The following is a 14,566-nucleotide window of genomic DNA, read 5'->3' on the forward strand; positions in this document are numbered from 1 at the left end:
TGTTCATACTACCATCAATTATTCAATCTATGAAAGACTGAAGAAATTGTTTATAAACATTAAAAGACCCTGATTTGGTTAATTTTCTAGAAACAAAATACAAAGCTAAAATCTAATATGCCTTGACAGTAAAAAAAAACACGACAAAACCCAAACACACAACACAGAATTTTTAAAAAAAGAAAGAAAAACCCCTCTTTTCTCTACAGTCTCTGAAATTTGAAACATAATCCGTAATGCTAGATTTTACATTATTATGTAAACTAGTTTTTCACAAATAAAACTAATTTTTGTGTTAATGTAAAATCTATGCAAATACATGCAGTCATTTATCAGGGAAGCTGACAAGCATTCCATATTGGAGAGGGAAAATGAAACTGCCTCAAGAATAGAGGCAATTAATTATTTCTGTATTTTCTCTTCCTCTGTCTTGAGGCACAAAAGTTATCCATCCAGTTAAAACAGCAAATGAAATAAAGAGATTTTTTTTTTATTTAAACACATATGGCTTTTGCCTGCAATACTGATCACCACAAGGTCTACAGATGCCCGTGGCTAAATTGTACACTGGCAGATGCACACAAGGGAAAACTGTGTTAATGCAGCGTGGTGAACAAAACAAATGAAGAACTGAATTTTGGAGGGGGTGGGGGGGGAGGGGGGCGGGAGAGAGAGAGGACCTCTTTTACCCCATCAAGACACGCAGTTCGCCTATCAAGAGCGGATTAGGTTAGTTTTAAGTTTAACCTGAAAAGTTTTTTTCTCACCTCCTGTGTCAAAAATCTGAAGAGTAGATGTGGAAGACAACTTCTGTGCAATCCACGCAATTTCGCAAGGTACAGATTATAAATAATGGGCTTGCCAAGATAAATGGTTATATTATTTCATCTTTACAATTACGGACTAATAATACATAATGACTGTGCTCACAGAATATAATGAGAAAACTGTTATCCAACATACTTGCTGTCATTTTTTACCTACTTAAAGAAGCAACCTCTTGAAGCGTGGCTGAAAATCGCGAGCATTGCGGCACAACCTAGCCTATGCCCTATACTCTTCTGCGTTTCAGAGGGCTAGTAAGAGTTCTGCACTTCTTAATTGTTCCTTTGGATAAGGTTATTTTAAAAAAATGAAGCCAAAATTAGGCAGTTCATTCCCGGAAAAAAAATTTGCAGAAGAAAGCATGAAATAGAGATGGCAAAAATACTCACTGAAAACACGACAGAGTCATGTTGATCACAGTTATCTCTCTCTTAGGCCTGTACACGCTGCATAACTTTAAAATTACCACTGTAGTGAGCAAACAAAAAGTAGGAAAGAATATATTTACAGTCTCTTTTTGACATGTATTTTGAGTATGTCACACAACATAAGCAAACCCGCCCCATTAAAACCAGACTTGACCAAAAAAAAAATAAAAAATAAAAAATCAATTTTTTTCCTGGAAGTTTCCCTTAATTTTACAAAATAATTATTCTGTGTTAACTGAAACTGTAAATGAAAGAAGATTCAGAAACGTGAAATAACACGTGCCTCACCTAAAACTAAGGAGGCTTAAGAGAAAACATTGACACTACCCTGACAGATACACCGCGGTTTTTTTCTTCTTTGCAATGGCACTAATGTATTATAAACAATAACATGCCCGAAAGGCAAAATCTCTTTCTACTATTAAGAAAAATCGATACTAATATTCCTTTAAGATAAACAGATATTTCCATAAGCAGCTAGTATTTCTCCTTCAACAACTGTATTGGAGATTTATGAAATGACAAGACTACGTGTTATTTCTGCAGTCTTTCTCGTTCCAACGACACAGGCGCTATGCTGCAAAGGATCCAGTTCTGTATATTCCATCCTAGAACTGGGCTGAAAAAATGGTAGGGAAAAGCAGGAAGGACCTAAGCGATCTAAGTTAAATTTTCAAACCCAAGTAAGAGGAGAACTAGAGCGCTTTGCTGTTCTCAATAAGAGACTCCATTCTCCCCTAGATAAAACATGACCCTCTGCAATGACAATGTTCCACCAGTTAAAAAAAAAAAAAAAGTTCAGAGTGGTGGTGGGAAAATCAATACGTTTTAAAGGCCAAAAGATTTAAGTATCAAGTTTTTCCTTAAGTATCAAGTTTTTCCAAGATCTTACCGCTTTTTCCTTAAATAATAAGTTGGTTGACATGTTTATATTACAGTTATAGCTAGGAATTTTTTAGGAACTAAGAATAAGTGTTTTTAGCAAGTAGGTTGCTTATATTTAAGATTTTTAAAAGATTCTGTACCTTTTGAGAGTTATAGATAGAGGCCCGAATACGTGAAAATACATGAAAAATACAGTTTTAATACAGATGTTGAAAGCATCATCTTTCGCTCACTTCTCTGGATAACCTCACCCTCCTCACAAAAGCTTTAGAGCAGATTAAGGAAAACATTTTTGTGGGAGCATCTTATTAAAATATGGACAAAACAGCACCGTCCTTTCTCACGCAGCCAATTCAACACTATAGCTAAAACACAATGAAATGAGGAGGGAAGTTCTGCTTGACAGAAGAGTAGATGTTTGGGCCAAGAATACATTTCCTCACCAACGCATGTTATTTGATGCATTAGATATTTTACAGGCACACTGTATGTCATCCTATTCAAACGTTAACCTCCAAGCGTTATCCCGCTTTGGCCCTGATCCTGCAAATAACTGCTAACGCACTTCGCTGTGAGCCTGAAGAAGCCCCTGACCTCACCAGAACCAGCTGAATGTTTCGCTAACCATGTGTGCGTTGGCAGGATCGGGGCCTTCATAAGGTTCAATGAAACGTATTAATCACTCGCGACCAACTCACTCAACTCCTCCCTTCACCGTTATTTGGAAAGAAAATATCGGAGAGCTAAACACTACATTAAAAAATAGAAGTCTGCACCGAAATATGTTAGGCATGTCTTTTCATAGCTAAATCAAGATAAAGTGAGTTACACAGGTAATTTACTATACTATTGTAAGGGGAGAGGACAAGTTTCATTTTAACTTAGAGGGACTTAACATGCCCGAAGTATTGGCAGCATGGAAACCAGCAATAAACACAGAATATGACAAAACGTACATGAAAAGCTGGTGCTTACTTATAGCTTTATATAGACTAGTGTTCAAAGATGTCAAGCAACATGTTTTCTGCTGATTTCAACAGCTTTAGCATCTACTTACAAGATGATGTAGTTCAGTTTGCTAGTCGATACGAAACCAACTTACAGAAAAGCACTAGTCACAAAAAGAAGTATGTTCAGGACACGCCACCATCCCATTTCGACTGAGCAAATAAGATATTGGGTTACTTATAAAACGTAGCACGAACAAGCTGAGTGATGCCATAATTCATATAATGATGCATTTCAGATGCTCCCGCACTTCAGTTTCGACTTACATTTTCTAACGCTCTAGTCCTCTCTCAGACAACGTATTCCAGGGCCAGAAGTTACCAAGAGGAAAGGTTAGTTTAGACATGAAGTCTTTGGAAGCTGCTCATCCAACACATACAGCTTTATTTTTCAAGGTCAACGCTAAATATTTTCAGTCATTTAATCATATACAGCACGAGAGAGCAATGAGAGTTCTGCAGTGCTGGATGACCCACTACAGATGTAGTAGATTAAAAGGCGCTAATCCCCCCTGATTCCACACTCCTCTCGCAGTTCAGCAGAAAAGAGCATTCTCCAAGCAGGAGATCTTTAAAAAAACCCCAGTGTTGGACCGCTTAAATAAAACGCTGTACTTTAAGGAATGTCTGGCGTTGGGGAAGCTGATGGAGAAGTGAACCAAATGAATAATTCAATGCATTTTTTTCCTGCTTGAATGTTTCTGCAGTTCTAGCTAAAATTACGGTTGTGCAAGCTCCATGTTTACTTTTGAGATGTAACATTTTAAAGAAAACAAAGCAATTACTGTTTTTTCCCTTAACAGATTGCGGATTAGAGGAATTTAAAGTATTAACAGTTCATCTGTAAGACCTAGGATCACCAAGTCCAACAGTAATGCAAACTCTTTTCAGGATTTTTTTTTTATTTTAATGGGAAGAGAATACATATCCGTGTTAAGAGTAGCACTAGTGAATGCTAAATGTGCACTTTAAAAAGGAGCTATACCACATTTTTTTCAAAAAAGTAAAAAACGTGCAGAAAACTGTAGCTAACAAGAAAAATGTTTGCATAACTAATTATACAGAAGTTTATACTATAAAATCTAAGTATCGAAGTGTATAAATTCATTAAAGTTGCACTTTTGAAAACACTATAGCAACTTACATCTAAACTTAACTTTTCACTTGTTCCTAAATTTGAAAGTGGAGGCAAAACGTGAACTACCAAATAAGAATAGAGAAAACTGCAGGTACCATCAACTTCTATCACAAAAAAAAATGATGCTGCCTATTTTATATAACGTGACACTTAGAGCAAACTCAACACAAATATCTGTCTTTAGTTTTCCTACTTGAAAAAAAGTAAATTTATTGTTGCTGGCAGGATGATATGGATGAAATAACCAGGATGAATTGAGGGGGGAAGGGGAGAAAGAGGAGCCAAGAAATCAGATACATTCAATGAGCCTTCAAACTCACTTCAGCAGCAGGGATAAATAATTTAATCAACTCAGCTTCATTTTTTTCCTAGCTCCCCAGCGCAATAGGCAGATATTAAAAAATAAAACTTTAAAATTCATGAGCAGTTGTGTGTGGAAGAACTATCACTATATAATAAGAAATATAAAGTGATAACAATACAAGCACTTTGTGTGTATATGCATCTGCATGTGCATTTTAACTCACACTTTTCACCATATGAAAAGAAATTATTGGTGACATTTATATATGGCAACTTTCTGGGGTTTATTTCTCTTTTCTTTTTTTTCTTCAAATTACATTTTGGGGGCATGGACGAGTACCTACAGTCAAAGATTTTCAACACCATTTGGCTTTTTGGCTAACACCAGCACTAGGTGACAAGGGACTGTAGTTTGAAAGATTTGAAATAACAAGCAGAGTTCAACAGATGCTGTTATAGTACCCCCTAATTAGGAGAAAATATCTAGAAAACAGTAATTTGGTAAAAGTCACCAATATAATACGGTACCATTATCATGACAAATGATCAATCATCATTTTAATGAGGTGATTTTAATCTCCATTTTCCAGAACAACTCAATACATATAAAAATAAAACTCAGTGATGAAAAGGTGTTCCTTCCTTTTATAATTTATGAAGTACACATTAATAACTACAGAAAATAACTGCAGTAAGTGGTCAGAAGCTTTGAAAATATTCATATTTTATATCATATATAGTCAGACAGATAATTATTTTCAGAATCAAAAAAACAAACCACCGAGTTCTTGTCATGTTAAACTATCGGGTCACCTTTAGCAGTCATATTTCAGTGGCTGACTGGTGGCAGCGATGCCTAAATCCACAGATTTTAAAGCTATCACAAGTTTATTGTGTATGTGTGAAATGAAATGATGTAGTGAAGTTAATAGCAACCTTTAGTGTTAAACATCGCCCAGCCAAGGCTAAAGCTAGTATTTCCCATAGCCACCAAGATACAATAAATACGTATAACCTGCATTACTTGGTATCATAGGTTAATCTCAGCGTGATGCATTAAAAGCTCCGATTTAGGATATATAGACGTAATTTTTATTTAAATTCATTTTGCCACATTATGAAAATTAAGGCTACTGACAGCTTAAAGGTACAACCCATCGCCTTTTGCCTTTGGCAACTGAACTAAAACCCACGGGGAAAAAACAAAAAACAAACAAACAAACAAAAAAAACAAATCCAAAAACAACCTCAAACCAGCAAAACCTCGCCCGAAACATCTCCGTCCCTAACGTGTAGCTCTGCAGCAGCCCAAGCGACGAGAAGTTGAGCCGGGGGCGAGTGTATCCCCTGCGCGGGAACGGGCTGTTCCCTTGGCGGAGATGGGAGAAAGGGACAACCTTTTTGTCCACCCGCTTTAACTTTCGGGTTTTTTTTAGGTTGTTGGTTTGGTTTTTTTTTTTTTAATGTTTGGTTTGGGCTTTGTTTTTGGTTTTGGGTTGTTTTTTCTTTTTTTTTTTTTTTTTTTTTTTTTTACACGGCGCTGGTATGTAACCTCGCGGGGAAGGAGCTCTTATTTAAATAGCAAAGAAGCCGCCCCCCCGCTCCCCCTTTCCTCCTCCTTCTCCTCCTCCTCCTCCTCCTCCTCCTCCTCCTCTTTCTTCCCGACGAGGCAGGGCCGGAGGTTTCGCGCCGGTCGGCTCCGAGCGGCCGCCACCGCGCCGGGGCGGGGACCAGGACCGGTACCGCCGCGGGTCTTCCCCCTCCCCGGGCGGTCCCCGGGACGCGCCCGTCGGAGTTGGACCCAACTTCGCCGTTTCTTCCTTCCTTCCCACGGCCCAGCCGTGCCCGCGTCTGAGCGCAGAGAGAGATCGGCATCGCCCCCGGTCCCCCGGGGGACGGGCGGGAGGGGGGCGGCGGGGGTCGTCCGGGGCCCCATCCGCGGGGTACCCGCGGATGGGGCCCCGGACGACCCCCGCCGCCCCCCTCCCGCCTTCCGACGGGGCCCTCGGCCGTCCCCTCCCCCGCGTCGGCAGGTTCCCCGCGCACCTCGGGGGCAGCCGCCGGTAAGAATAGCGGGCTACGGCGGCGGCGGGGAGACACCCGCCTGTCCCCTCGGACCCAGCGAGGACCCCCGTAAGTGCCCGCTCGGGGGAGGCAGCGTGGGGAACCGGCCCCCGGGAGCCCTCAGCCCGAGCGGCCTCGCAAGCCGCCCCTCCGGGGCCCGGGGAGAGAGAGGCGGCAGCCCCGGACCGGCGGCTACGCTTCTCCGAAGAAGCTGGAGAGGCGCCGGGGACCGGGCGCGATGTGCCGCCGCCGGACCCGCCTCGCCGGGGGGGAGCCACGCGTGTCCCGCCCGCCGCCTGGTCCGGGGAAACCCCCCGGAGGAGGGAGGATAAACCGGGAGGAAACAAGCGCCTTTTCGCCCGGAACAGCGGGAAAGCGGCCGCCCCTCCGCCCTCGTCCAAGGCGGAGGGGGGGCAGGGGGGGGGGCCGCGGACGAGAAGAGGAAAAGCTGCTCCGGGACGACCTGGCACCTGCAGTTTTTCAGCGAGGCGCCCCAAGACAGCCCGAGCCCTGTTTGACTAACGGGCAGAAAATGATTCCCGCATCAGCTTCCTCCTTGGAAGAGGAAGAAACGCCAGAGCGAGCGAGCCAAGCGCAAAGTCAGAAATTCTCCGCTACGTGCAATAAAGTTGGTCGCGTTAATGCGTGGAATAAATGTCGTGAAATGTCCTTTGCGGTATTTCTCCTCCTCAGCGATGGATATGGCTGTGACAGTTACTTTAAGAATTAGCAATCGGGCTGTAGATTAAAGATTCCAAGAGATTAAAAGCTTTGCTGTTTTGTTGTTTTGTTTTGTTTTGTTTTTTCTCTTAAAAATAATAACATTTAAGGTTCTCATGAAGTGCTGCAAAGCGGAAGAGTTTGCCGCTTCAGCTTATTTGCAAATAAAGGTCCCGATTACTAACACTTAAAAGTACCGAAGGAGAAATTTGCTAATTACACATCACCCATACGAACCCCCCAAACTGTCAGATTAGTAGCGTGCCAGCGTGATTCCAGTCGCTCGCATCCCTCCCCTGTGCGCATTCACTAAACGCAGCTCGTTACCAGAGCTCGCTATACCATAAACCCTCCAGGTTTGAAACTGATACTTAGAGTGCGTCTCAAAAAGCAGCTGAACATCCACTCTTCACCACGTATTGGAGCGCATAGAAAAACGAAGCAAAGAATTGGCAGATGAGATTTACCGTTCATATCTGCTGGTTGATTTCTGGAGGGAACGCGAAAAAGACCTGACAGATAACGTTTAGCGATTGATTCTCCCTTCGTAAAGGTACAAACACAAAAAGCGAGGCAGAAACAATGCCGAAATACACTAAACCTCAAAATCGATTAGAGCCCGTCAGCAGACCTTTTAAAACAATACAAATCGTGGAGTTTTGCGTAATATTTTATTCCAAAGGACACTAAATTTGCCGTGAATTTGCTGCCTTGGTCACCGGCCGGTTCACGAGAGGGAAAAAAAAATAAAAATAATAATAATAAAATAATAATAATTAAAAAAAAAAAAAACACAACTTCTAGCTTGCAGCTATAGACAAATATCAGGAGGAAAAGGACAGGGTGATGTGCCGCCAAGTGTGAGTTAATGAATTTAAGCCTCTGCTCCCGCAGGAGCGAGCCCGGTCTGTCGCTCCCTGGTTGATGGATCCCCATTAATACACCTGCATTCCCGGCCCGGCCGTGGGGCGGTACGCAGGGATTCAGTGCGGAGCGACACAGTTTTGCCAAGTCCTTTCGAAACCCCAATACCGTTCAAGTTACACCCAAAGGAGAGCGATTTCTCTTGATTTCCGAGCGTACAGATCACCGGGGGTTTTCTTTTTTTTTTTTTTTTCCTTTTTTTTTTCTGCCAGTAACCTTCTACCTTTCTATATGTGCCTGCGTGTGCGTGCGTGTGTGTGTGTGTCTGTGTATACATATCTATCTCCTAGAGAGGGATTAATTAGCCGGGTTTGAGCTGAAAGAGGCTGCAGTGACGAGCCCAGTGGCGATTGGCCGCCCGCCTGCCTGGCCCTGCCTTTATAATTTCCACACGAGTGCATCTGGGCTCTTATACAAACCAACAGCCAGCTTCTTCTGACATATACACACACACACACACACACGGCACTTTTTTCCACCATCTGATTAACCACCCCGCACACACACAGTGATTACTACGGGAAAACATAAATAAATACGAAGAGGTTTTATTATTTTGACTACTGGAAGCCTTCGCTGTGTCTCAGTGCAACTTTTGTTTTTCTTGCTGCTGGGGGAAGGTGCAGCTCTCGATGCTTTCCTCTCACTCACGGACCCTTTAAAAAAAGGGGGAGGAAAAAGATCGCCCCCTCCAGTCCCCCGCCCGCCCCCCCCCCCAACCCGCCCCCCCCCTCCCCTCCCGCCACACACACTTCAAGACGGCTGATCTAAAAAAGCAGGAAGAGAGCATCTGAGGAGCAGCAGCCCCAGCGCATTTTTGAAAAACATTTGTTACATTTCAGAGTGCGGCAGCCTTTTTCTCCTCTGAAGTTGGCTCCAGCCTTAGCAGCCGCATTGGATCCCACAGCCTATTGCGAGACTCCGGTATACAATCCGGATCTCTGCCCCAACATGATCGCGGCCCAGGCCAAGCTGGTGTATCATCTGAATAAATACTACAACGAGAAATGCCAAGCCAGGAAAGCTGCCATCGCCAAAACCATCCGAGAAGTCTGCAAAGTGGTGTCGGACGTGCTGAAGGAGGTGGAGGTGCAGGAGCCGCGCTTCATCAGCTCCTTGAACGAGATGGACAATCGCTACGAGGGCTTGGAAGTCATCTCCCCCACGGAGTTCGAAGTCGTGCTGTACCTGAACCAAATGGGGGTTTTCAACTTCGTGGACGACGGCTCCTTGCCGGGCTGCGCTGTGTTAAAGTTAAGCGACGGGCGCAAGAGGAGTATGTCCCTCTGGGTGGAGTTCATCACGGCGTCTGGCTACCTCTCCGCTCGCAAAATCCGGTCCAGATTTCAGACTCTGGTGGCTCAAGCCGTGGATAAGTGCAGTTACAGAGACGTGGTAAAGATGGTGGCGGACACCAGCGAAGTGAAGCTGAGGATCAGGGATAGGTACGTCGTGCAGATCACCCCGGCGTTCAAATGCACGGGGATCTGGCCGCGGAGTGCTGCTCACTGGCCGCTTCCCCACATCCCCTGGCCGGGACCCAACCGGGTGGCGGAGGTCAAGGCGGAAGGCTTCAACCTCTTATCCAAGGAGTGCCACTCGCTGGCCGGCAAGCAGAGCTCGGCCGAGAGCGATGCCTGGGTGCTGCAGTTCGCGGAAGCCGAGAACAGACTGCAGATGGGCGGCTGCAGGAAGAAATGCCTCTCCATCCTCAAAACCTTACGGGACCGTCACCTGGAGCTGCCGGGCCAGCCCCTGAATAATTATCACATGAAGACTCTGGTTTCCTACGAATGCGAAAAGCATCCCCGGGAATCGGACTGGGACGAGTCGTGCCTGGGGGACCGGCTCAACGGGATTTTACTGCAGCTCATCTCCTGCCTCCAGTGCAGGAGGTGCCCGCATTACTTCTTGCCCAACTTAGACCTCTTTCAGGGCAAACCTCACTCGGCCCTGGAAAACGCGGCCAAACAAACGTGGCGACTGGCTAGGGAAATACTTACCAACCCGAAAAGTTTGGAGAAACTTTAGAGGGTAACTATAAAACCGTCCCGACCGAGAAATCTGCTTATTTCCCGATGAAGTTTTCAGCTGCCTGTTCGAAAAGTCAAATATTTCCACTTGACAATGCAAATAATATTCTCTTTTAAAAAGGAATATAGCTTAGGCTCTTCACAAAGAAAAGCAAACAAGAACAGCAAGTATCGTTCCTCTTATCTTCGTCACAGTTTTGCAGTTCCCCGTGGGGGGAAAAAAAAATAAGAGAGAGAGAAAAAAAAAAGTACGTTACCTGGCAAGGAAAATTGGCCGTAATTTAACACGATTGTGACCATTCTGCCTAGAAACGGTACCAACGGATTATAACAAACCCCGGTATTTTTATGTAAACCCTCTGTGAGTAAAAGCTATTTGGATATGCCACCTGAACAAACCCTAATGTACCTTTTAATTTGTATCAAATATTGTGATCTCACATTGTCTTTGAAATTGTGGATGTTGGTGTTTTGTGATTTGGTGAACAGAAGTTAAATTGCCATTTTGGATACTTCAAGGACATTTTCTGCTAAAGAGAAGATACCATTTAAAAAGGTAGATTTTATCATGGTACTTTTGTTAATTGTCTTTTGAAGTGTCTGAACTTAACAAGTTTACATTTTTCGTTTCATATATATTGCTTGTTCTATTTCTAACATTCCATAAATATACTTGAAATGTTATTTAAATATATTCAAAAGAAATTTGGATTCTGCTTATATAATAACGCTTGAATATTGGAATTATATATTTGAAAATGCACTTGAAATACACTGGATAATTACCTTTTGTGATTTAGATTTTAATTTCTGTTGCTGATTTATTTAATTACAAGCTAATAAATGAAGTAAAATGCACATGGGTAAGCGTTTCAATACCGAATCAAGTTTTCTACTTGAAAAAACAGAGGCAGCTATGTTTTGTGAATTTTGCCTTTCTGTGGATAGTTGCTTTAATCCTGTAAGGCAGAAAACTTAGAGGCAGCTGCCTGATTTTGCATTTTGAATAGTTTTGTAAACCAGCAAAATATTGGTGGTATAAACACAGTAGAATTTAGCTCCAGATGACCATCAGCTACTGTCAGACACCGATGTAGTTATTAATGCAGTACCACTTCTTCAGCCGCCAGAAAAGAAAACTGTTTTCGAAAGGTTTACTATACGGCGCTAAATGTGTTTCTGCTCGGTTTTGAACAAAGCTGAGGAAACCCAACATACCCCTGAAGCAGTCAGTGTACTGAGTAAGCAGCGAGCCTGATAAAACTAGCATTTTGGTGCGAGCAGTAATAAAGAAGAAAATAAAATTTATAGGTGAAAAGTTCAAGCCGGCACCAATAAAGTGAACAACAGTATTACTTCTGACCTACAAAACCATTACGAATGTGATAAGATTGCCAGTTGCACTCCCAGAAATCAAGCCCCTGCGCTCCCAGGGCATTCAGAGGGAATAACATGTACGTGCCTACAAAACTGCGAGCGATCCAAAATTGCCTATGTGTACTGCAACGCCTGGTCCTTCTCGGTACGCGTTTCTTTAAAGCGGCTTTAAAATCGAAACGCAAAATAACAATGCGGATTTTGGTTAGTACCCTAACAGTCAACAAGTGCTGAAAGAGGCCGATCGCCCGTGTAACACCCACTAGCAACTATTTCCAGTGGAAAACCGTTATACCCATCGATTCTGACAGAATCTCTTTTTTTTTTTTTTTTTCCCCAGCACTGCGAAGAAAGTTCCGAGTTTGAGACATGATTCGTCAAAGAGAAATCACCTTATTACAAACATATTCAGACGAGGTCGCTAGCATTTTCTTGGAAATTATTTATGATATTTCTGCAGAAAAAAAAAAAAACAACCCAAAAACCAAACCCCCGAAACAACACACCCAACCCCAAGGTCTTTGTAAAAGTACCTCCCCTGTTTTCTCTCTTCTAACATTTTCCAGCGCAGTAACAAAGACATAAAGCAACAGCGATAAGAATAAAAAGAGATTCGGGCGAGAGGAGCGCCCTGTAACACACGTCCCTTCGGCATGCCCCTCTCCTCCCCCCGTGGCAGCCCCCCGCTCCGTTCCCGCGGGGAGGAAGCCACGCAAAGGTTTCTGCTCAAGTCACGCACCCCCGCTCTGTTGCGGCTGGGCTGGAGGTTTTCGCAGAGGGGAGGCGGGGGGGGGGTGGGGGGGGCGGCACTGGGGAACTGGTAGTAGTAAATGACTTCAGAAAAAAAAAAAAAAACAAACAGCTTTCCCAGGAATCAAGTCTTGGGTACATGCCTATTTCTCCCCCCCGCCCCCCCCTTCCTTTTTTTTTTTTTTTTTCCCCCTCCTAGAAAATAAGCATTAACTTGCATTTCAGCAGAGTGTTTTACTCAATCGCGCCGTGTTTTCTTACACCGGAACTAACGTTCTTGAAATAACGGGATTCTCCGATACCCTCGGAAGGGGTAAAGCCCTGCGCTGTGCCTGGGGAAGGCGGCGGGCTGGGGCGGGCTGGGACCGCCGCTCCCTCCGGGGATTTCAGAGCAATTGGCTTAACTGCTAAATCTGACCACGTTCATACAAAGGCACCGAGCGAAAGGCTGCTGGAAAACGCGCACGCTGCCGCAATAGAGGATTTAACGTCATTAATACATTGCGGTTTTGGTTTTGGTTTTGTTGTTGGGTTTTTTTTGGGTTTTTTTTTTTTTTTTTTTAAAGAAAAGGCAGCGGGAGGCGGCAGACGGGAGCGGAGTTTGGAGGGAGGGGGCGGCCCCGGCGCACGTGGGACGGCACCGGGGACGCCACCGAGACCGGGTCCGCCCGCCGGCACTCACCTTGGGGTCGATCTTCTTGAAGGCCGGGTCATCCTCGTCCACCTCGAAGTAGATTTCCGTGGTGGTGATGGAGAGCGTCCCCTTGGCCACCACCACGGGGGCGATGAGCTGTGCCGGCGTGCTGAGGACCACGGGGCCTGCAAGGCAAGGGCAGCGGCGTCAGGTTGGAGGCGACCGGCCGGCCCATCCCCGGTGGCCCTTCCCCTTCCCTCCGCCAAAGCCAGCGCCCGGCGAGCCCCCCTCATAAACGCTGTTTGTAAACCGCCGTGTTTATTCCCCCTCCTGCCCGCGGTCAGCGCTTTGAACTCCGCCGGCAGGAGAGAAGCGAGTTTGGGAGCTCCGGGGTTGCGAGATAAATCAGCCAGCAGCGAAATTCAGAAGGGTTAGAGTGAAAAATAGCTGCCTCTTAGAAGTAGGTCCCTTCTCTTTTCGTGCCCTTTTTGCTCCTCGTTAACACTATCGCTGTTTATGTGCGATAGCGGCGACTCGTTACGGGCAGCCCCGACCCCGGGCCGGGCCGGACAGCCCCTGCCCGCCACACCGGCCCTGCCAAGCCTGGGGACATTATTCTTAACTCTGGCTCCACACCTCAACTCCGAAAGTATGGTGAAAAATTCTCTCTCTCTCTATATATATATATATATTTTTTTTTTTTTACCTACTTCAATAGCACCCGCACACAAAGGCGAGCATCGTTAAATATATTTACGGCAAGATCGTGTTTATTTCAACTTGCTGTCACTTAATCCTTTTTAAAATTACTGTAACAAGGTCTCGCTCAAATCTATTTCTTAGCGAGATGTTTGCACGGGCACAGAAAAGATGGGATGGGAGAAACCTATTGTAAAAGGCAGCCTTCTCCGCACAAATTGTTAGGTTTTAATTCAGGGAAAACAAAACAAAACAAAACAAAACACCAACAAACCAACTTCTGCTTTAATGCAAAAGACAACCGGCGATCACTTTTTCACCATCTTATCTGCGTTACGAATGAAATCTACTGTTAAAGCCGACAGTGTCGGTGCTTAGGAAGCTCACTTGCTCTAATTAAAAGAAAAGATTAAATATAAAACGTTCTTCTAGATTTAACCACTGAAGCGTGTAGGGTAATTTGTAGACACGTATACACAAACACACACATCCACACGCATGCACAAACACGCATCCGACACGCAAATACCAAAAGCCTCAGCACTGAGCAACTGGGTACAACACCCCGCGGGCGCACCTTTTAGAAACCGGCAAACTGATTACCTCAATGAATGCCAAAAAATATAAAATAAATAAATAAAATAAAAGGGGGTTTGGTTGGTTTATGCACTTAAAATCTTCCACGCGAGGAGGAAGACTCGGCTCAGCTGGCAGAGCCTGCGCACGCTTCCAGCTGCCGGACACTCGCCTCTCCGGGGAGGGAGATAGCCAGACCGGGC

At 44.5% G+C, this 14,566-nt stretch overlaps 2 protein-coding genes across 5 annotated transcripts in view; one reads left to right on the plus strand and one right to left on the minus strand.

The window, feature by feature from the left end:
* The window catches only part of NBEA (neurobeachin), a gene marked incomplete at its 5' end in the record, with an annotated part of 525,299 nt that overhangs the window by 146,338 nt on the left and 364,395 nt on the right, over positions 1-14,566 (minus strand). For all 4 annotated transcript variants that reach the window (XM_082492157.1, XM_082492158.1, XM_082492156.1 and 1 more), the window contains one exon: positions 13,137-13,273. In XM_082492157.1, the coding sequence (XP_082348283.1) occupies positions 13,137-13,273 (137 nt within the window). The remainder of the gene's footprint in view (positions 1-13,136; positions 13,274-14,566) is intronic.
* MAB21L1 (mab-21 like 1) lies at positions 9,246-10,325 on the plus strand (the record flags this gene model as incomplete). The annotated part of the gene is made up of 1 exon (XM_082498847.1): positions 9,246-10,325. The coding sequence occupies one exon, from the start codon at positions 9,246-9,248 to the stop codon at positions 10,323-10,325; it is 1,080 nt and encodes a 359-aa protein (XP_082354973.1).

Source organism: Vanellus vanellus (genome assembly GCF_965231255.1).
Source record: "Vanellus vanellus genome assembly, chromosome: 1".
Lineage (NCBI taxonomy): Eukaryota > Metazoa > Chordata > Aves > Charadriiformes > Charadriidae > Vanellus > Vanellus vanellus.